The sequence below is a fragment of the Cebus imitator genome, unplaced genomic scaffold (genome assembly GCF_001604975.1).
Source record: "Cebus imitator isolate Cc_AM_T3 unplaced genomic scaffold, Cebus_imitator-1.0 Scaffold241, whole genome shotgun sequence".
In the NCBI taxonomy this organism is placed as follows: Eukaryota; Metazoa; Chordata; class Mammalia; order Primates; family Cebidae; genus Cebus; species Cebus imitator.
In genome coordinates this window covers 1,845,969-1,869,070 of record NW_016107556.1, presented here as the reverse complement: position 1 = coordinate 1,869,070, position 23,102 = coordinate 1,845,969, and the positions used below count along the sequence as shown (strand labels likewise).

At 42.0% G+C, this 23,102-nt stretch overlaps 1 protein-coding gene across 1 annotated transcript in view; it reads left to right on the top strand.

The window, feature by feature from the left end:
* The window catches only part of FAT3 (FAT atypical cadherin 3), a 670,902-nt gene that overhangs the window by 623,518 nt on the left and 24,282 nt on the right, over positions 1-23,102 (top strand). The window contains exon 22 of the mRNA XM_017498438.2: positions 18,417-18,885. Coding sequence (XP_017353927.1) covers positions 18,417-18,885 — 469 coding nt within the window. The remainder of the gene's footprint in view (positions 1-18,416; positions 18,886-23,102) is intronic.

Here is a 23,102-nt window from a genome sequence, read left to right as displayed (position 1 = left end):
GGGGGGAGGGGCTCTCACCTGTTCCCAGCTCTATCTGCTAACTCAGTAGCAGGGGCAGGGGGGAGGGGGGAGGGGCTCTCACCTGTTCCCAGCTCTCTCCAGCCCCGTGGAGCATGCAGCCCCGGCCACGCCTCCCGTGCTGCGGCTGGTGTCTTCACAGTGGCTGTTCCAGACAGGCCATCGCTGCCATCATTGTGGTAATTTCCAGGACAGGACTGATGGTAAAAGAAAAGGCTAAAACATATGAATAAAATGTAGAAGTACGCAAATGCTAGGTTTGTTCTGAAATAGAGTTTAATTTTGATTGTATTCACTTATAGCTGTTTTTTTTTAAAATGTTACCATTACTCCTGCAGGAATAAATAGCTTTGCTATCGTGCATCTCAAATTATCTGGCCCTTTTTTCCCCTCTTTGGAACAGTGGCTTTTAAACTGGATTTTTCAATGATTCAAGGTTTCTTTGCAATGCAGCCATTACACTAGAGCAGAACAGACTATGAATGCAATAGCTGTAGCTGTATCTCAGAAACACAAATGCTTATAGAGAGGATGGGTATCTTTAGACTGGCTGCAATAGAAGGGGAAAAGGCATGTTCATGGAATAACAAGTAACAAATTTCTTAAATACATAAGCTCCTGTTTCCATGTGTACTTGAAAGGTAACCCCCAAGTAACCCAGAAGTTACATCTCTTTGCTGGGATGCATGTTGTGATTCATATATGCACATTGCCACCTCCACGTGGCTGAGGTTAGCATTGGGCTTGGTTTGCATTTTAAGCATAGGCTACTAGTCAACATTTAGGAGCAAGCTAGACGTGTGCAGGCTCTCAGTTACTGAGAAGAAATCACACATGGAAACAGCAGAGTCAGCTGGTAGGGTTGTGAACTTATTTATGAATAAACATTAAGGCAGGCTTGAGGTTACCCTACTAACTGGTTAGTTCATTCCTTTGTTACTCAAAGGACCTTATCCTTCATGCCCGAGTTAAAATATTCCCTTCCTTTGAGAAGACTTCTGAGGGTCTCCCAGGACACAGAATTGTTCCTCCTCTGGTCCCTTCATTGTGCTCACATACCTGCCATAGCAGTTATTATATTATCATCATGTGTTGTCATGTTGTTTCCTGAGGGGAGAGAAAGGAGGCATCATTTCTTTTCATCTTTATGTGCCCAGGCCTAATACCTCTTTGGCCCCACACAATTCTTTGCTGAATGAATGCACCAAAAGTTATTTAAAAACTAGTTATCAAAAGCTTCTTGAAATAGATCATGAGATGGTCACACAGCTGTTTTAAGTTCCATGAATATTGATGAATACATGGCAGGATTACAGATTTGGTTGGGGAGGAAAATAGCAAGATGTATTTCAGGGCACTTAGGCCTTATAGAACCATTGGTAGAGCTCTTTCCAAATTTTCAGTTAAAAACGCCTTCATCTTTTAAGACTTTGTAAGCTGGATCAGTGCCAAGAGTGTCTTTTATGACTGAGCTGTAAACCAGTGGAAAATGGGATTTATGAATTCTGAGTTTGCTGGTGCTACTTATATTGCTCCTGTCAAGGATTACAGTTTTTAAAATGTTTGTAAGTAGTTTGCGTTAAATTCCTGCTTTCTTCTGCACAAAGAAATGACTGTACCTTGGGACAATATGTTTTTTTTTTTTTTTTTTTTTTTTTGAGACGGGGTCTTGTTCTGTTGCCCAGGCTAGTATACAGTGGCATAGTCATAGCTCACTGTAACCTCAAATTTCTGGCCTTAAGTGATTTTCCAACCTTGGCCCCCCAAAGTACTGGGGTTATAGGCATGAACTACACACCTGGCCGGGACAATATGCTTCATGATGAGGAAAGACATAGGATTAAAAGGAGTGTGATCACAATCGGGCTGAGGAATGAGCTGCTGGTGTGCCGTGCGTTCTCAGTTCACGGGGAAAGGACACCTTTTTAGTCTATGCCTAACCCCTTTAGGAAATAATTATTTCAATTGTGGGTTATTTTTAATTTGTGTCTTCTTTTATAATCCTTTTACCACCTAATCTCTTACCAGGTTAAAAGTGGCCTAATTACATGTGAAATACTTAGGACTTTTGGAAAATGTGCTTCCTTTAGTGGGCTCCTATTTGCACAGTTCTAAAGTAACTCACTTGAGTCCTGAATTCCATCTTATTGAGTTACTCTGTTTACCAGGATTTCCCTTCTGAGGGATTAACCTTTCATCTTACTGTGCTGTGAACATCGAACAGGTAGAAAGGAAGCCTTCCTTGCTAAAGATAACTTTGCTATTTCTTGATAGCTGGTAGGGCACATTTACAGCTAATCAATAGCATAGCATGGAGTAGAAGGTTTTAGGAAACAATGTGAGTTGTGTTTCTACAACTTAAAATTAGTCATACTTTTCTTTAGAAATTTCTTTTTCCCCTCTGAAATCAACCCCCAAGTTCTTCAGGGCAGGAGGGGATGCAGAAGAAATCTAAACTCAAGTGATACATTTAAATAGCCTCAAATCTGTGGAAACCCCATTCCAATAAATACTGTCAGCCCTTGCATTGTGATCTTTCTTCAGCTGAAGTTGGTCCAGGTGTAACTTAACATAGCCTAAAGGAGGAATGCGCTCTACTCTTTGTATCTAATCTGCACCGGCCTGGCAGCAAAATTTGGCAGATGTAGGGATGTTGATGGACACTGACACCAGATGAAGCCCTTCAGGTGCTCCTACTTCTAAGTAGCGTCTTTGTAACTCAGCTCACAGCCCAGATAGCCCAGCTCTTGAATCATTTGTGCACTCCCTTTGAACCTTTTCTGTGTTCTCTGGAGTGCATGGTGAATCTCTTTGTGTATTGATCATGCATATCCCCTTTGTTACAGGTGGACTGTGCCCGGGGTCCAACGATCCTTGTATGGAGAAGCCGTGTCCAGGGGACATGCAGTGTGTCGGTTATGAAGCCAGCAGGAGACCGTTCCTTTGCCAGTGTCCACCAGGGAAGCTCGGAGAGTGCTCAGGTACAGAGTGGAGTGGCATGATGAGGGTCTAATTTCATATTCCTGAAACACTTGCTCTTGAGTAAATTACACCATCCAAGTCCTCCCAGAAAATGTTTTATGCATGCAACATTTTCCTTTAGAATGTACCCCAACTAACATTCACACTCACATTTACTTAGGGTTTATCACAGCTGTGGCTTGTGCTAAGGGAACACATAAAGACTGTGAGCTTCTTACATAATGGAGAGACTACAACATGTGTTTTTTATCACATCTCATGACTGTTAAGGGTATGAAATAAGGGAAAATAAAAGGTTGGGCAGAGGCATTGGAGTATCTGTGGCATGGCCTTTGATGCTCAGGGTGCTGCACAAATCCACAGTCTCACAACCAAGATCCACAGAAGGCAGAGCTGACCCAATCCTGTTGACCTTCCTTAGAGTCTGCCCCATCTGGTGAACCAAGTAAGCGGACTCCCTACTGGAAATGTGTAACTAACTTCATGTTCCAGAAGGAGAGGTGCTCACCTCTGCATCTTAAAGAAAAAAAAGTCAGTATTTGTGTTATTTTGATCCAAATGGTCCCGTTTCTGATCTTTACTCAATGTCTATACTTCATTCGATTCATATATTCTCTGCCAATTGTTTCCTCACAGAAGAATATTCTTCATTTTGGGTACCAATAGAATCCTCTTCAGGTGTCTTTAAAATATAGGCACCTTAATAACAACTTTGGAATCTAATAAATAGTTGGAATAAAAAAAATAACTATGCCTAGTATGTGCAAGGCACTGAGTTCTAGAAATTCAGCCTTTGCAAAGAGAAGCTCTGTTCTTAAAAGTGGAAGCCAAAGCTCCTTCATAGCTGATTTCAAGAATGCAGCTGTAATTAAGTAAAGTGACCATCTGGATGCTTACCTAAGTCATCTAAGGCTTAGAATTATAAGAAAAATACGCTGCCTCTGTTTCAACATATGCATTGTGTACACAGCAGGTGGATGTGTTGGGAGATCATAAAGCCAAATTTTCTAACTTCTGGAGTCACTTCCTGCTGACTTTTCTCCTTTCTATCTAGAAAACTTCTGATTGTCTATAATTATTGTTCATTTGGTAGATTTCCGCACATTCTACCTTTCACCCCAACAAGGCAGCCTCTTCAGCCATTACTTTGCCTGTTAAAACAAAGTCGTAGGCAATTTGAAAGGAGTGATCTTAGAATTGAGCAATTGATTTGGACTACATTCAAAGGGAGCCTCAAAATTAGTGGTCAAAAAGTGAAATTGTAACTCCACGAATTTCCTTTGTATCAGTTACCTTTTTGCAACATTAGTGCAAATGACATAAATTAGTCATTAGGCCACTTGGGGAACATGGGTATCTCTTGAAAATGGTTTTGTTTCATGGAGCTGAAAGTTCTTTAATGTCTGAATGATTGGGGGTTGGGGAAGGCATGAAGGGATATCTTTTAATAATGCTCATTTTAGAAAGTGGGAGTAGGAAATTTAGCAACATTAAAAGAAATCCAAGTTGTGAAATTTATGAAGTGGCCCTTGGCATGAGGCAAGTAAGGTGATTTTGGTGGTTGACTGGTTAATAGTTATTTCTCTTTGAAATTAGAGTTTGATGTGAAATGGAGAACCAGTTTTTAATCAAAAATCATTTTTTCTCACTGCCTTCATTAACTTCTCATGCATGGTCTTTAATCATCTTGCTTGGTGGTTGTTGGGTGATTTCATGTATATGCTCCTTTCTGGATGTTAAAAATATGTATGTCTTATAATGGTCTTTTCAGGGCACGCTTCTCTCAGCTTTGCTGGAAACAGTTACATCAAATATCGGCTTTCTGAAAATAGCAAAGACGAAGATTTTAAACTAGCTCTGCGTCTTCGAACCCTGCAAAGCAATGGGATTATAATGTACACCAGAGCAAATCCCTGCATAATTCTGAAGGTAATTAAAATGCGTTATCTTTTCCTGCAGTCAGTTCTTATGTTAGTGTTTTGGCTCTTGGATTGGGGAACGGCTGAAATCATTTTGTCTTTTAAGTTCAGAAGACCAGAAGCAGACTTCTGGGCAAAGGGGAGCAGCGGCAGAACTGGGAAAGAAGCCAGCATCCCATTTCCTTTTGAACATTCAGCTTCAAAATTGGCTCTTGGTACATGGGGCATCTCTCCTGAGAGCGGGTTCAAGGGCTGGCTTCCTCTGAGCTGTAATCACTCAACAGTTCATTAGGATGTGTCTCCTAATCAATTCCACAACAGGGGTGGTCCTTTAAGAGGATTGGCCATATCCTTTTCTACCACATGGGTCTATCCCCACTGACTTTTGAAGGCAACTTCTGTTCTTGCTCAGGGAGGAAATTGGAAGCATGGGGTATAGAAGATTTCATATGTCCTATCATGACCTAAGTAGCCTAATTTTTCAATCATTTCCTAGCCTCAGAAACCCTCCTAAAACAGCCAGATTACTTCTAGAGCAAGTCTGACATTTATATTCAGCTCAAGGATTCTGGTGCCTTTATGAAAACAATAATGGTAATGGACCAGGCACGGTGGCTCACACCTGTAATGTCAACACTTGGGGAAGCTGAGGCAGGTGAATCACATGAAGTCAGGAGTTTGAGACCAGCCTGGCCAACAGGGCGAAATGCTGTCTCTACTAAAAATACAAAAATGAGCCAGGTGTGGTGGTGGGCACTTACAATCCCCGCTACTTGAGAGGCTGAGGCATGAGAATCACTTGAACTTGGAAGGTTAAGGTTGCAGTGAGCTGAGATCATACCACTGCACAGTAATCTGGGTGACAGAGTAAGACTCCATCTCCAAAGTAAAACAAAACAAAGAAACAGAATAATAACAGCTTTTTGAGCATCATTTATTTTTATTATACAGCTAATGTGAAAAGTTTGTTGTATGTTATCCCCATTTGATCGGGAAGAGGACAGTGGTTCAGAGAGGTTAAGTTACCTACCCAAAGCTGCACATCTAATACGTGGTGAGGCCTGAATCCCACAGCCTAGTCTCTCTCACTCCATGCTGTTAATGTCCATACTATCCCTCACTCTCCCTCTTGGTCCTATAACTCATTTTATTAAAAATCACATTCTGGGCATCTGTAGCCCAGATTCAGCCTTCTAGTATGGAGGAAAGAAAGCAAGAGAAGGAAGGTGACGTGTTTCATCTCATGCTATTCTCACCAGGCTGCTATGTCAGCCCATCATAAATGCTCTTCAGAAACATTTGGAGTTCATCCAGTGAAAAATGCCTTTTCACATGGAAATGGCTAGAAATCATTTTCTTCCCAAGGTTCGGGTTTGAAGGGTACATGGTAGACCTTTCCAGCTTTTGACCTTTGATTGTTTGATATGCCAGCTCCAGGTTGATTAGGTGGCCCAGGCTTTAATCCTAAAGGCAGATGAGGAAGGAGAGAAAGAATATTAAATGCCAGTGGGCTTCTCTTAGTGCTCACATAGGCTTTTATTTACCCACATCTGGTATTGCCAGATATTACTTGGTGGCCATAGTTGAGTGAGCAGGAAGTCAAAGTTTAAAAGTTGGTTGCTTTTGTAAGCAGTCTCACACTATCCTTATTCATTCAACACAGCATAATTTCAGATCTGGAAAGGAAAGCAATGTGTTTAAAAGAAAATAAGGAAAGTACTTCAGATGCACAGTTTTAGAGAATGATGCATTCAAATCAGAGATTCATGGTGAAAGAAGAAAAACTCGAAAACCTAAGTCCTGCCTTTATTTCTCCTGGCCCCGGAAGCAAGCTGCCTTGGGTCAGTAGATCATTTTCTAAATGGCGTTGAGAGTTGGGGTTTTGTATAATTGCTGGGAAAGCGCTCTGAGCATCCAGAGCTACCAGCTCTTAGGGCTCTGCTTGGGCCTTACTGACCTTTCTCTCTCCTCCTCCATGCTCTAACAGGGCTGGTAATTGAAAGTAGTTTCTATTAGTAAATCTCTTATAGAGCATTAAATTTTAGATAGAACCAAAATATTGACCCTGAATGGTTTGATCCTACAATGGAGCTTGTAATGTGACACTTCACTGGCAGAAGTCTAGGATGTGCAGATCCCTCAGGATAGGAAAGAAGAATAATTGAGCCTTTTAGACAGCTCCAGCTCCTAAGGTATATTGCATTTCATGAAACAAGCATGTTTCCGAAAGTTGTGTAAATTGAATCTCTAAATGGAATTCTAATAAAGTAGAGATGGATGCTATTTGAAGGAACCCTCCATTAATCCCTTTGTGACGTGAATAATCACTCCCAATCTGTCTGTTCTGTAAGTTTGCTTTTCATATGTTGGGTTTGCCCAAAGCAGGACACAGCTGTACTAAACTATTGCAGTTGTTCTCCGACAGTCACCAGGAATATCCACTAAGGGGATTTAAATCTGTTTGCTTAACATTTTCAGCCTCATGCAAGATTTAATTTCCTTGGCTTTAGGTACAGTATGTGCGCCTTGCACTTTGGTTCAACCACTAAGCTGAAATGTTTTAAATTGCACCTCTTGGTTATTTCTAATTTTCTGGTCAGCGCGCATTCTTTAAGAAGTACTTAAGATACTCAGTGGGGTGAATGGCACCCCTTACAGACAATAAAGAATTACGGAGAGACTTCAAGAAGTAGAAATGCTCACAAAGAATGTCACTGTCTCTCGGCAACCATAAAAGGCATTCATTCTTCTGTTGACCATTGATATCATATCTTCTTCCAAAAGAAATTCAATGCTTACCATAAGCATCCAAATGCAGTAAAATTATCATTAAGGTAAAAATACAAGGTTAAGAGCCAACCAATGAAGTTCAGTAGAGTAGAATATCATTATTGGAAAATCTAGACCAAGGGGAACTACTTCAGCAGAGCCCAAACCATAACTGAGTTTCCTGGCAGCCAAAGCAACAATGAAAATGGTCAGATAGGCTGTGTGACTCTCCTCACACCTAGAAAAGAAACATGGCATTCTTCCTCAAAGGGAGATCTAGAAAAGATTTTTTAAAAAGAAGAAAGAACATGCCAAATCACCAGAAGAGATGTAAGGAGAAATCACTAGGAGAATACTTTATCTCTGTGTCAGTCTTTCAGCTACAGTATTATGGCAAAAGCACAGGAGAATATGATTGTTAATATAGAAGCATCTCATGTTTTATTTTGAGGGGAAGTTATAAATGATTCATTGCTACATCCTGATGATTCTCAGACATGGGGCTAGCTTCAGACCCCTAAAGTGAAAGGAAGATGGGGAAAGTTCATTTGGTTTGTCAAACAGCCCACTTGGCATGGCCAGATCTTTCCAATACAGATCAAGAGTAACAAGGAAGCTTCCCTACAAGATTTGAGAGTTTCAATGATCTGTTTAAGATCAATGATCTGTCACCAAAAAGTAAGTTAACCTTAATAATTATATTTCCTAGTAATAATAAAATACGTAGGAGTTTACAAAGGTCTTTAACATACATGTAATTTCGACTCTCATTCCCCTTTCATGTAGGTATGACTGTCTTTTTTTTGCCTGTGAGGAAAGTGAGGCTCAGAGAAAATTCTGTGACTTGCTCAAAGTGACAGCCCGTCAATATGACTTTGGGTCTGGGCCTGTGACAGAAGCAAGGAGGTTGGTAGTTAGTTATCTTTTGATAAACTAAAGGAGTTTATCGAAAGAAGAAATTCAGAGGGCTGGGATGATTATGCACTCATTTACTCATTTAAAACACTTAGTGTATGAACCAAATAGCTATTGATGGAAGCCTTAAAATAGATTTTGTATTTGTTTCTGTGTGGATTTTTTTGTTTTTTGAGATGAGAGCTCACCATCTTACCAGGTTGGTCTCAAAATGATCACTTATTCCTCCTGCCTCAGCCTCACAAGTAGCTAGGACTACAGGCACATGCTAGACAGGGGAAGAAAAAAAAAGTTCTTAAAACATCCCGTTTTCGAAGAATACTAAATAATCCTCTGACAAGGTATATGATTATGATGCATTTGCTACAGCCACACACCAAGGATCTGAAGCAGTAAGACTTCATGCCAAAATTTAGTTTTTACTCAAAATCTTACTTTCCTGTAAAATTAGGACTTTTTTTTTTTTGAAAGAAAATTTTTACTTATTTATTTTACTTTAGGTGCATACTATATCTGGCATTTCTCCCCATGTTATCACTCCCCCCACCGCTGTCTCTCCCCTACCCCACCCAACAGCCCCCAGGATGTGGTGCTCCCCTCCCTGAGTCCATGTGTTCTCGTTGTTCAACACCCACATATGAGTGAGCACACACGGTGTTTGTCTTTCTGTTCTTGCGTCACTTTGCTGAGAATGATGGTTTCCAGATTCACCCAAGTCCCTGCAAAGGACACGAACTCATCATTTTTTTATGGCTGCATAGTATTCCATGGTGTATATGTGCCACATTTTCTTTGTCCAGTCTATCATTAATGGTCGTTTGGGTTGGTTCCAGGTCTTTGCTATTGTATACAGGGCTGCAGTGAACATATGCGTGCATGTGTCTTTATAGTAGAATGATTTCTAATCCTTTCGATATATATCCAGTAATGGGATTGCTGGGTCAAATGGAATTTTTTTTATGGATCCTTGAGAAATCGCCACACTGTCTCCCACAATGGTTGAACTAATTTACACTCCCACCAACACTGTAAAAATGTTCCTATTTCTCCACATCCTCTCCAGCATCTGTTGACTCCAGATTTTTCAATGATGGCCATTCTAACTGATGTGAGATGATATCTCAGTGTGGTTTTGATTTGCATTTCTCTAATGACCAGTGATAAGCATTTTTTCATATGTTCATATGTGTTTTTTGAAAAGTGTCTGCTCATATCCTTTGCCCACTTTTGAAATGGATTTGTTTTCCTGTATATCTGTTTTAGTTCTTTGTAGATTTTGGGTATCAGCCCTTTGTCAGATGGGTAAACTGCAAAAATTTTTACCCATTCTGTTGGTTGCTGATTCGCTCTAATGGTTTCTTTTGCTGTACAGAAGCTCTGGAGTTTAATTAGATCCCATTTTGTCTATCTTGGCTTTTATTGCTATTGCTTTTATTGTTTTATTCATGAAGTCCTTGCCTATGCCTATGTCCTGGATGGTTTTGCCTAAGTTTTCTTCCAGTGTTTTTATGGTGTTAGGTTTTATGTTTAAATCTTTGATCCATCTGGAGTTAATTTTAGTGTAAGGTGACAGGTAGGGGTCCAGCTTGTTTTCTACACATTGCTAGCCAGTTTTCCCAACACCATTTATTAAACATGGAGTCCTTTCCCCATTGCTTGTTTTTGCCCTGTTTGTCAAAGATCAGATGGTGTAGATGTGTGGTGATTCTTCTAGGGTCTCTGTTCTATTCCATTGATCTATGTCTCTTTTTTGGTATCAGTACGATGCTGTTTTGATTACTGTAGCCTTGGAGTATAGTTTGAAATCCAGCAGTGTGATGCCTCCAGCTTTGTCCTTTTTGCTTAGAATCATCTTGGCTATGCAGTGTCTTTTGTGATTCTATATGAAGTTTAAAGTGTTTTTTTCCAGTTCTGTGAAGACCGTCATTGGTAGCTTGATGGGGATAGGGTTGAATCTATAGATCACTTTGGGCAGTATGGCCATTTTCACGATACTCATTCTTCCTAAACATGAGCATGGAATGTTTCTCCATCTGTTTGTGTCCTCTTATTTCGTCCAGCAGTGATTTGTAGTTCTCCTTGAAGAGGTCCTTTACATTCTTTGTTAGTTGTATTCCTAGGTATTTTATTCTCTTTGTAGCAATTGTGAATGGGAGTTTGCTCTTGATTTGGCTCTCTGTCCATTATTGGTATATAGGAATGCTTGTGATTTCTGCACATTGATTTTGTATTCTGAGACTTTGCTGAAGCTGCTTATCAGTTTGAGAAGATTTTGGGCTGAAACGATGGGGTCTTCTAGATACACAATCATGTCATCTGCAAATAGAGACAGTTTGACTTCCTCCTTTCCTAATCGAATACCCTTTCTTTTTCTTGTCTGATTGCTCTGGCTAGAGCTTCCAATACTATGTTGAATAGGAGTGGTGAGAGAGGGCATATCCTTGTCTAGTGCCTGATTTCAAAGGTAATTCTTCCAGCTTTTGCCCTTTCAGTATGATATTGGCTGTAGGTTTGTCATATATAGCTTTTACCATTTTATGCTATGTTCCGTCAATACCTAGTTTTAGAGTTTTTAGCATGAAGGGCTGTTTAATTTTGTTGAAGGCCTTCTCTGCATCTATTGAGATAATCATGTGGCTTTTGTCTTTGGTTCCGTTTATGTAATGGATTACATTTCTGGATTTGCCTATTTTGAACCAGCCTTGCATCCCGGGGATGAAGCCTACTTGGTCATGATGGATAAGCTTCTTGATGTGCTGTTGCACTCTATTTGCCAGTATTTTATTGAAAATTTTTACATCTACGTTCATCATGGATATTGGTCTGAAGTTTTCTTTTTTAGTTGAGTCTCTGCCTGGTTTTGGTATCAGGATGATGTTGGTCTCATAAAGTGAGTTTGTACATCTGGTAGAATTTGGCTGTGAACCTGTCTGGACCTAGAGTGTTTTGGGGTTTTTTTGTTTGTTTGTTTTGTTTTTTTGTTTTTTGTTTTTTTTTTTTTGATTGGTAGGCTATTGATTGCTGCCTCTACTTCAGCCCTTGTTATTGGTCTATTCAGGGTTTCAGCTTCCTCTTGGTTTAGTTTTGGTAGACTACAAATGTCTAGGAATTTATCCATTTCTTACTGGTTTATGTGAGTACAGCTGTTTGTAGTCATCTCTGATGGTAGTTTATATTTCTGTGGGATCAGTGGTAATACCCCCTTTATCGTTTTTTTATTACATCTATTTAATTCTTCTCCCTTTTCTTTTTTACTAATCTGGCTAGCAGTCTATTTTGTTGATGTTTTCAAAAAACTAACTCCTGGATTGTTTTTTTTTTTTAAGGTTTTTTTGTGTCTCTATCTCCTTCATTTCTGCTCTGATCCTAGTTGTTTCATGTCTTCTGCTAGCTTTTCAGTTTTTTTGATCTTGCTCCTCCAGCTCTTTCAATTTTGATGATAGGGTGTCGATTTTAGATCTTTTTTTCTCTGGTGGGCATTTATTGCTATAAATTTCCCTTTCAACACAGCTTTAAATGTGTCCCAGAGATTCTGGTAAGTTGTGTTTTCATTCTGGTCGGTTTCAAAGAACATCTTAATTTCTGCCTTCATTTCATTGTTTATCCAGTCAACACTCAAAAGCAAGTTGTTCAGTTTCCAAGTGGTTGTGCGGATTTGAGGGTTTCTTGGTCCTGAGCTCCTGTCTGATTGCACTGTGGTCTGATAGACTGTTATGCTTGCTGTTCTTTGGCATTTGCTGTGAAGTGATCTGCTTCCAATGATGTGTTTAATTTTAGAGTAAGTGCAGTGTGGTGCGGAGAAAAATGTATATTCTGTGGATTTGGGGTGGAGTGTTCTGTAGATGTCTATTAGGTCTGCCTGGTCCAGCTCTGCATTCAAGTCCTGGATATCCTTTTTAATTTTCTGTCTCATTGATCTAATATTAACAGTGGAATGTGAAAGTCTCCCACTATTATTGTGTGGGAGTCTAAATCTCATTTTAGGTCATTAAGAACTTGCTTTATGTATCTGGGTGCTCCTATGTTGAGGGCATATATATTTAGGATAGTTAGCTCTTCCTGTTGGATTGATCCTTTTACCATTATGTAATGTTCTTATTTGTTTCTTTTGATCTTTCTTGGTTGGCAGTCCATTTTATCAGAGACTAGGCTTGCAACTCCTGCTTTTTTTTTGTTCTCCATTTGCTTGGTAAATATTCTTTCATCCCTTTCTTTTGAGCCTATGTGTGTCTTTGTATGTGAGATGGGTTTCCAGAATACAGCACACCAATTGGTTCTGACTTTTTATCCAGTTTGCCAGTCTGTCTTTTGATTGGGGTGTTTAGGCCATTTACATTCAATGTTAATATTGTTATGTGTGAATTTGATCCTGCCATTTTGTTACTGGCTGGTTTTCTTTCTCATTAGTTGACTCATTTTCTTCATTGCATTTTTGGTCTTTGCCAACTGGTTTGCTTTTGCAGTGACTGGTACTTGTTCGTTTCTGGGCTTAGTGTTTCTTTCAGGAGCTTTTGTAGGGAAGGTCTAGTAGTGACAAAATCTCAGTAATTGCTTGTCCGTAAAGGATTTTATTTCTCCTTCACTTACGAAGCTTAGTTTGGCTGGAGATGAGATTCGGGGTTGAAAATTCTTTTAAGAATGTTGAATAGTGGCCCCCACTCTCTTTTGGCTTGTAGGGTTTCTCCAGAGAGATCTGCTGTGAGTCTGATTGGCTTCCCTCTGTGGGTGATCTGACCTGTCTCTCTGGCCGCCCTTAGCATTTTTTCCTTCATTTCAACCCTGGTGAATCTGATGATTATGTGCCTTGGGGTTGCTCTTCTTGTGGAATATCTTTGTGGAGTTCTCTGTATTTCCTGAATTTGAAATTTGGACTGCCTTGCTAGTCTTGGGAAGTTCTCCTGGATAATATCCTGAAGCATGTTTTCCTGTTTGGATTCATTCTCTCCATCATCTTCAGGTACACCAAGCGTAGGTCTTTTCACATAATTCCATAATTCTTGGAGGCTTTGTTCATTTCTTTTCACTCTTTCTCTTGCCTTCTCTTTTTATTTCATTGAGTTGATCTTCAATCTGATATTCTTTCTTCTGCTTGATCGATTTGGCTATTAAAACTTGTTTGCTTCACGTAGTTGTTGTGCTGTGTTTTTCAACTCCATCAAGTCCCTTGTGTTCTTCTTTAAGCTGGTTATTCTAGTTAGCATTTCTTCTAACCTTTTTTCAAGGTTTTTGGTTTCTTTGCAGTGAGTTAGAACGTGTTCCTTTAGCTCAGAAAAGTTATTATCCACCTTCTGAAGCCTGTTTCTGTCAATTTGTCACACTCCTCGGTCAGGTTGTGATCCTGTGTTGTTAAAGAGCTGTGATCCCTTGAATGAGAAGAGCTGTTCTGGTCTTTGATGGTTTTATCTTTTTTGCACTGTTTTTTTTCCCCATCTTTGTGGATTTACCTGGCTGTGGTATCAGGGAGCTGCCTGATGAGGTTGCTTGTCTGCCTGTGGAGGCACTACTGGGTTTCTAGAGATTCCTTAAGGTTACTAGGGAGCTTCCTGTGTCTTTTACTGTTTATACTGGGAGATGAGGCCCGCCTCTTCCGCTGACCTGTAGGCTCTGCTGAGTTGTCAAGAATGTCGTCCCGTTTCTACGTAGGCTTCCTGTGTTTTTGTTAAAACATGTAGCCCAGTCCCACCCCTCTAGTGGTGGGTTGTGCCCTTCCTCCGCTGAGCTGGATCATTCAGGGTTCAGCTCAGGCTGTGGCACTGACAACGCAACCCACTAGAGTCACAGCTTCAGCCCTCTGGGATTTGTGGGGGAGGGAAGGGACCCACCCAGCCGCACCTGGCCAACTCCCCTTCAGCTTCCTCTGTCTCCAGTCATGGGGTAGGGACCCACCCAGCTGCTCCTGCTTATAGCTCCCTCTCCATCCCGGAGGGGAGAAGGGGCGATAGCTCAGTTCACGGGCTCTTATTCAACTCCACGCTTGTGATTCCCGGGGCTTTACTGGCAAAGAGCCCCTGTGCTGTGTATTGCTGAGCCTTTGGGGGAAGCGCTGTATCTGGACCAGAGTGCCAGAGGGGGAGCCTTCGACTCACCAATCAGATGTACTTTCTCGGTGAAGCAGCACCCCTCCCTGCCTTGGTCTGCCCTGACTGGGCTTTGCTTATCATCGAACCAGACCCATTGAAATGCATCTAGTACCTTGGTTAGAGCTAATAGATCTCTGGATTTCTGAATCTCTTGCTGGGTGTTGTGCACTGGAGTTGTATCTAATCGGCCATCTTGGATCTCTAGCTGGGCCGGGGTCTGCAGACAAATCACCTCTGCACCACAGGGAGGCTACCTCTGAGGCCCGCAGGGAGAGGGCAGGCCGGCATGAGCCCCCTCGTGGACTCCGAGCTTGATCTGGATGCGTGCCTCCCTGTCATTGTCCTCTGCTCCTGTCTGGGAACACGTGCCTCTCACCCCCTTCCTCTACTGCTCCCGCTGGTCAGGCAGGCTCAGGCCCAGTGCTAGGCTGCCCTGCTGTGCCCTGGAGCCCAGCGGCCAGGGAGCCACGGAGTTTCCTGCCCTAGAAACTCCAAAGTAGGGCTTTTTAGAACTCCGATTTCTTGTCTCCCAAGCTCCACATTACTAAAGATTCAGGGGAAAGCACATCACTGATTTCAAATGATCCTGGGAATCTAAATATTTTATAACATTAGGGTAACTCTGTTTTTCATTAAATGAATTACCTAGCTACACCCCCAGCCTCACCAAATCATTTCAGTATCATTGCTATAGACTCTTCTTACAGTTTCATGCACACCTCAATTTCTATTAAAATAGCTTCCCCTCTGATACGAGAAAGCTTCATGCTCTTAAAGACACTTAAAACTAGGTGAACCCTATTCTGAAGACAGAATAATTAAATATGATCAGAATATACTTTCCGATATGAGATAACATAGACATGAAAAGAAAGTGTTTTCACTCTCTGGCATAATATACCTGTGCAATAGCAAAAGATTATTAACCTTTCACACAATAACATTTGGCATCAGCATTCTAGCTTGTCATATAAACAAAGCTGGTAATTTCAACCTCCTGGAATTTTGACAATCCAAATGATTTTTGTTTGTAAAATGGTGAGAATCACATAGGCATCTGGCTTCCTTCATTCAGCAATGTTGCTGTTATTTTTGCAACAGAAAATAAAAAGCAAGCTTAATCATGTTGCGTTAGTATATTTTTATGTTCCTCAGTGATACAACTCATACATTTGAGTACATCAGAGTCCTGTTATTCTTCCTGGTGAATACGTAACTTGTTGATTATTCAAAGAGGTAGGAGGTGGGGGGCGAGAGAGGAGAATTAACCAAATATGTGTATTGAACATCTTTTTACAAAAACAGATAAATTGCACTGTCACCAATTTTTCATAATAGACTGAGGACACCACTTTGTAGCCAGAGAAAAAAATTAGCAGGTAGACTGTGCCAGAAGATATGCCCCAAAGTCACATTTCATGATTTATTAATTACTTTACATTGAAATACAAATATGGAAATTGTCCAGGAGTTGCCAAGGAGCAAGTATTCTGGTATGATTTACAATACTTATTCAGTTTTGCTGAACCGAAACAAATGACAAAATGATAGTGTAAGATTACACCTAAGGCCGGGCACAGTGGCTCACACCTGTAATCCCAGCACTTTGGGAGGCTGAGGTAGGTGGATCACGAGGTCAATAAATCAAGACCATCCTGGCCCCCCTGATGAAACCCCATCTTTACTAAAAATACAAAAAATTAGCTGGGCATGGTGGCTCATGCCTATAAATCCCAACTACTCGGGAGGCTGAGGCAGGGGAATGCCTTGAACCAGGGAGTCGGAAGTTGCAGGGAGCTCAGATCATGCCACGGCACTCCAGTCTGGCAACGGAGCAAGACTCCGTCTTAAAAAACACAACAAAAAAATTACACATGAAAGATCTCTGAGAAGAACATAAACACTTGTCCTCTGTCCTTTCATATTTGCACTTTTGTGTTACAGAGCAGAATATGTATGTTCTCTGCAGTGGCTACAGTAGCCTTGTACAATAAGCCATAGCCGTTCTCTCTGCTCTCCAAACCCACACCCAGAGGGGCCAGACCATTCTCTCCAGGTGATCTGGGTGGTACATGACAAAGCCTGAATCTAACTCAGCACTCCAAAATTCCCAAGCTCTGTCTGCTTCACAAAGTCCCCTGACTTCTAGATACACAGGTTTATGTGGCATGACCTATGGAATTTTATGCAGGATGAAGAACATGGAGCTACAGAGGCAGAAATGAGAGTCCCTAAGAATTCGGTTGTCTGTACTGAAGCATAGAGAAGTACACCACGTGTGAGAATGAGAGGTGCTATAATAATCCCTAGTATGTCTATTATGACTTAAACACATTTCACAAGGACTGCTTCAGTCTATTTCTGTGAATTCATTTTTCCCCTGTACCCCCTTGGCTGTTTGTGACCTGGAAGCTCTGTGTCGTCCTATCATTTCCTTTCCTTTTTTTTTTTTTTTTTTTCCTGACTAGTGTCTGTTATCTACGCACAACTGTGAATGCTAACTGATCAGTGTTCCCTGCATGCCTCAGGCACTGGCCTCCACAAGGTCCTCTTGCTGGATCATAGACATAGGCCAGAAAAGCAGCTTTCATTTCACAATTTCTGGCTGTTACAGTTGGCTAGGCAGGGGTGCAGCGCTCATTCCCTGGATCCCAAAGCCGCCTTGCATTTCTGAGAAATATAGAACAGCGAGAACGACAGAGTGGATTCAAAGGCCTGTTCTCTTCACAGCAGTTGAACCTGGGGCTCCATGGAGGGTCAGTCCCTGCCCAGCAGCGCTCTGCCAGCAAGAATCCTCCGAAGCACATGCTTTCTTCCTGTGTATGATGTCTCCTGGGGGCAGTGGATTCCCTTGCTACAGCAGTGCACTCACAGCAGCAGGCTGGTCTCTGGTGTCTCACCCCAAACCAGGGCTGGCAGCATTCACAAAGTGTGGGCAGTTGAACAAAAGATCCTTCTGGAGGATCAGGTGTCACAAACGATCCAGATATTCTAAGAAAATGGCCAAGCCCTGAGCACCTTGGGAGAAAACCTTTACCTAAACCATGAGCATCATCCTAAAGGACTCTTTTAAGAATATGCTAATGTTTACTATAGAGCAGCTTTTAAATCTTAAATATATACAAAGCTGGGAGCTAGGAACTTTTCATTTCTACCAGGCTTCTTTCATCTCCCCTGTGGAGCACTCACATAAATGTATTTCAGAATCATGTGGATTTGTGTGATTATTTAATGGCCATCTACCCTACTAGACTGTCAGCCACATGCGGGCAGAGATGATAACTACTTGCTGAGATGGCCTCCTCACACTTAGTACACTGCTTAGCATATAGTAGATGTTCAATAAATGCTAATAAGCTCACAGAAATCATTCCTGTGGTGGTAAGGACTAAGAAGCGTGCAGAGAATAAACATACCCCTAAACCAGATATTTCTGGGAATTTTAAAGGCTACAGACCCAAAGAGTAGAAACATTCTTAAATATAATTGTGGGAATATGAAGACGTACCCATATTACTAATCACAAGATTTGTGAAATATAAGCCTTGCATTTACATAGCAGGTAAGGGGGAGGTAGAGTGGTTAAAAGTCAAACCATAACAGATGTATAAAACAAAAGCCATGTCCACCTTCCAGCCTTCTTGTGAAGGCCCTGGGCAGCCAGGAGAAGGGTGTAGGGAACATATTGCCACTTGCATATTGAAAAGTGTTGCACTGTTGTTTCCTTGCGCAGATTGTGGATGGCAAGCTGTGGTTCCAGCTGGACTGCGGCAGTGGCCCCGGAATCTTGGGGATCTCAGGCCGTGCCGTCAATGACGGGAGCTGGCACTCGGTCTTCCTGGAGCTCAACCGCAATTTCACAAGCCTGTCCCTGGATGACAGCTATGTGGAGCGGCGCAGGGCGCCCCTCTACTTCCAGACTCTGAGCACCGAGAGTAGCATCTACTTCGGCGCCCTGGTGCAAGCAGATAACATCCGCAGCCTGACTGACACACGGGTCACGCAGGTGCTCAGCGGCTTTCAGGGCTGCCTGGACTCAGTGATACTGAATAATAACGAGCTGCCGCTGCAGAACAAGCACAGCAGCTTCGCGGAGGTGGTGGGCCTGACCGAGCTGAAGCTGGGCTGCGTGCTTTACCCCGATGCCTGCGAGCGCAGCCCGTGCCAGCACGGGGGTAGCTGTACTGGCCTGCCATCCGGGGGTGAGTGTGGCTGCACTGGCCTGGGGGTTTGAGGGGAGAAGGAATGAACTGCAGGGCAATCCCTGCCCTCCCAATGCAAGGACTCTGCTAGAGAGGAATACTCACACCCAAGTTGCTCACCAAGCTTCTTGATCTGCTTTAGGGAAGTCTCATGCTGGACAGTTACAGGAGTGTCCAGTTTTGCCAATCGTTTGCAGCTTCCCAAAGGTGTGGTGCAGTGCAGTGGCACAGGGGCCCAGAGATACCATCAACTCTGCCACTACCCTGTCCATCCCCTGGCCTTTCAAGCCTCGGGAGATTGAGTGAATAGGACCCCCCTTTTAAATATGCCTTCGTTGGCCAGGCACAGTGGCTCATGCCTATAATCCCAGCACTTTGGGATGCTGAGGCGGGTGGATCACCTTAGGTCGGGAGTTCAAGACCAGCCTGACCAACACAGAAACCCTGTCTCTACTAAAAATACTAAGTTAGCCAGGCATGGTGGTGGGTACCTGTAATCCCAGCTACTCGGGAGGCTGAGTCTGGACAATCGCTTGAACTCAGGAGGCACAGGTTGCCCTGAGCTGAGATCGTGCCATTGCACTCCAGCCTGGGCAACAAAAGTGAAACTCAGTCTCAAAAACTAAATATGGCTTTGTAAGCCACCTGCATGTCACTGGAGAATGATAGTAGCACTCAGTTATGATACCCACGCACATGAAATTGCTGACCAGACAGACATACAACCTTTCTAGAAGCTAAAGCTTAATAGAAGTTGTCCCCCAGGAATAGGAGATCTGGGAACATATTTTTAATGCACACATTGCAAAAGTAAGTGTAGTTACAGCTTTACAAATGAGTAGAAAGTCAAGAATAGGGAGTAGGAATTTACACAAAATCTCAGGAAAGATAAGCAGGCAATCAAGACATGATGCTTTAATATTTTTTCCCCACAAAGTGCATCATATAGAAGAAAGAGGGGAGTAGGAACACAAACAGAAAAGAATTTATAAAGAGTTTCTTTTGTTTGAGGGAGAAGCCAAGATTATTTAAGTCCTAGGAGTCTAGAGATAAAAGAATCCCTGACTCTACGGAGATGCAGTATCTGTGTTGATGTAAACTAGGTCAGGTGTGCTCCGGGTCAAAGTCTTGCCACCTCCCAGCAGCGCAGCCACTGATTGCACTTCAGCCCCTTTGCAGAGTCACTCAGCAGTCGTGTGATTAGCAAATTTAAACCTTCCTCACAAATCACTTAGAACCTCTGCTGTGCACATTACCATCTAACGTTCCTGAAATCCAACTCCAAATTTAGAGTCCATTTTATTAGAATGTTATAAACTGTCCGTGAAATGATGCACTGTTGAAATACAGACACCAAAGTTGTTTAGACTTGCATATGTTACTACCACAATGAGGGCCAAGTACCCTGGGGGGAAATTTCTGTCGTCTCAATTTAAGAAATCTATTTGCTGTTTATACTGTCTCAGCAGTATATGTAAATAAAGGGTTGTTATGGTGCCATAATTCCCAAATGATGGGCAGTAACTATACTTCAGTGGTTCTATAAACCAGCCCATTATGACAAGTCATGGCCAGTTTTTCACCAGGCAAAACAATTCTGCTAGTGTGAGCCATCTACAATATATAAAAGGAGCATATAATTAAATTGGGTTGAAATAGAACACCACTCCATGTCAAATGCTGGGTACACAGCCACAAATTGTAACATACTTTTAACGATGGCAGGACATTGTTTTGGCTGGCAGAGCTGCGGGCTTCCACCATGGATTATCTTTAAAATGATGATAATAATCACTGTATGAGGGAAAAGAGACTGGGGAATCTTGCTTTTCAGTGTGCATTTTAATTTTTTTTTTAATTGCATGAAATCCTTTAGCTAAGTATTCATGGGAAGTATGTTAATTAAATGGCTGTGACCCACATGGGAAACAGTAATTTTTCTCTATTTTTAAATCTCTTCATGTAACCAAATTTCAGCACTGATGACCCACTTGCCATATACTTTTTATACAACCTAGAGAATTTGTCTTGCCCTCCCTAGGGCCCCAGCCTGGCCTATAGAGCACACTCTCCCATCTACCTCTTTGTCTCCCTGTTCCCTGCTTCTTTCTGTGATTGGGCATTGGATCAGGATTCTACAACAGGTATTCTTTCTTCCAGGGTGAAATAGCCTCTTGTCAGTTCAAGTTTCTCTTCTGTCTTTGGGGGGTTATGTTTTCCTAAAATGAAAATGTATCTTTCCTCACCTTTGTCTACACAGTTCCCTTCTCACAGGCCTACTACCTCTGTCCTGTTGAGGGAGCCCTGCAGGGGCAGCCCACACCAAGGCTACTCCCGAGCCTAGCCTATGGGTTTTTATCTCAGAAGACACCCAGGCATGATCCCACGTGGCCGAGTTTGGGACTCTCATCCCCAACAGTACTTGCTACTCACCAGGAGATCCAAGAAATCCAGGACATCTATTGCTTTCCTGGGGAACCAAGGGCAAAAGATTCCTCTTCTGATGTGTGAGGCGGTACCTACCTCTTCCTGGCTATAGGGGTGAAGCCTTGGCTTCTAAGGAAAGCAGGAAGTGAACCCCTTTTCTTGTTCCTATTATATCATTATGAACAGAGGAATTTTTGCTAGGTCTTTTATCCTATCTGCAAATTCTTTAAATTGGTGCCAAGTAGGGGAGAGAAAAAAGGCAAGAATAAAAGCAAAATTTGGCCTTTACTTCGTATCTATGAAACTATGCAGCTAATTATAAGGATACTTAAAAGAAAAATCCTCTGAGTTGTCAGTTGTAGGTTAAAAAGAACAATAAGACGGAGTCTCTGATGAAAGAGTATTTATACCTTCAAGAATTCCCCCTGGCTGCCAGGGAAGTTTAATCACAGGAAGAGACAGTGTTGCACCCCCAAATCAGAGACTAGGATGCATGCAGTCTTCCAAGCGGACGTTTGGGATAGAGGTAGTAGAGTGGGAAGCTTGAAATCAAACTCCTGCACATGAGACTGATAACAAAAGTTAATTGTTTGAGCATTTTCTGTTGTTTGGCCCCTGTGCTATCTGTTACTCTAAAATTTCAGGATACATATTTTAGCATAAGCATCCCCTTGATCACTGAAGAATTCTGCAATATTGGTCATTGGTTCTCCTGGTAGCAAACTCCACTGTCAAACTGGCTATCCTACTACAGGCAGAATTGTTGAAGCCGGCAACACACAACAAGAAGCATTTTTGTTTCAGGGATGCAGGATTCTGCACCGGCCACCTCTCAGCCCAATCAAAGCCTTGGCCTGAAAGTCAGGGAAGCCAAGACTACTAGCTTGGAATGACATGGTCAGCAGGTTTGAGCAGTATTATAACTCTTGCTGTCCCAGGAGCAGGCCATAGGAACCTCAGGGGATTCAGATCCCAGAACACTGACTTGTAATAAGAGTATAAATATGACTCTAAACCAACCACAGAGAGAAGGCTCTCAGTAAAGCCTTAAAATTACATGTATTTCATAAACATGAAATGGAAATAGCAACTACTGTGGAGAAGCAATGGCTAGGTCCCATTGCCATCCCTCCATTTCCAGATGCAGTGGGCAGGGATCAGCCCAATCTCTGAATAATACCAGCACCCACAGTCTGAATAAGGAGTACTCAGTCCTCCTTGCCTTATCACGCTTAGCTCAAGCCCATTAATGGAAAACACATTTGAAGCCAGCCAGTCACCATGCCGTAAATAGTCATTCAGATAGCATTACATAAAACCAGAAGCCTAACTCCTGAAACGGAAACTTGAGGAAATTCAAGAGCTACTGCTCGTCAGACTCTTAATATCTGCTTGGTACTGTGGTAAGTTCTTCCATTGAAAGTGCTTATGCCCTGGAACATTTAATTCTCACCACAATGCTTTGAGGTCAATACTATTCTTCTTTCCTACCTACCCACCCTCATTTTACAGATTTAAAAAAAAGTAGGCCAGAGAGGCAAAGTCCATAGCCTGCTATCACATAGTTAGTAAAGTGGTGAAAGCACACTAGCTGGGTGCAGTGGCTCACACCTGTAATCCCAGAGATTTAGGAGGCCAATTCAAGGTTATAGTGAGCTATGATCATACTGCTGCACTCCAGCCTGAACGACAGGGCAACACCTTTTCTCTAAACAAAAAGCAAACTAGTTTCCCAAAACAATACGTAATGGGATTGGTTTGTATTTTTTTTCCTTGAAAATGCAATGGTT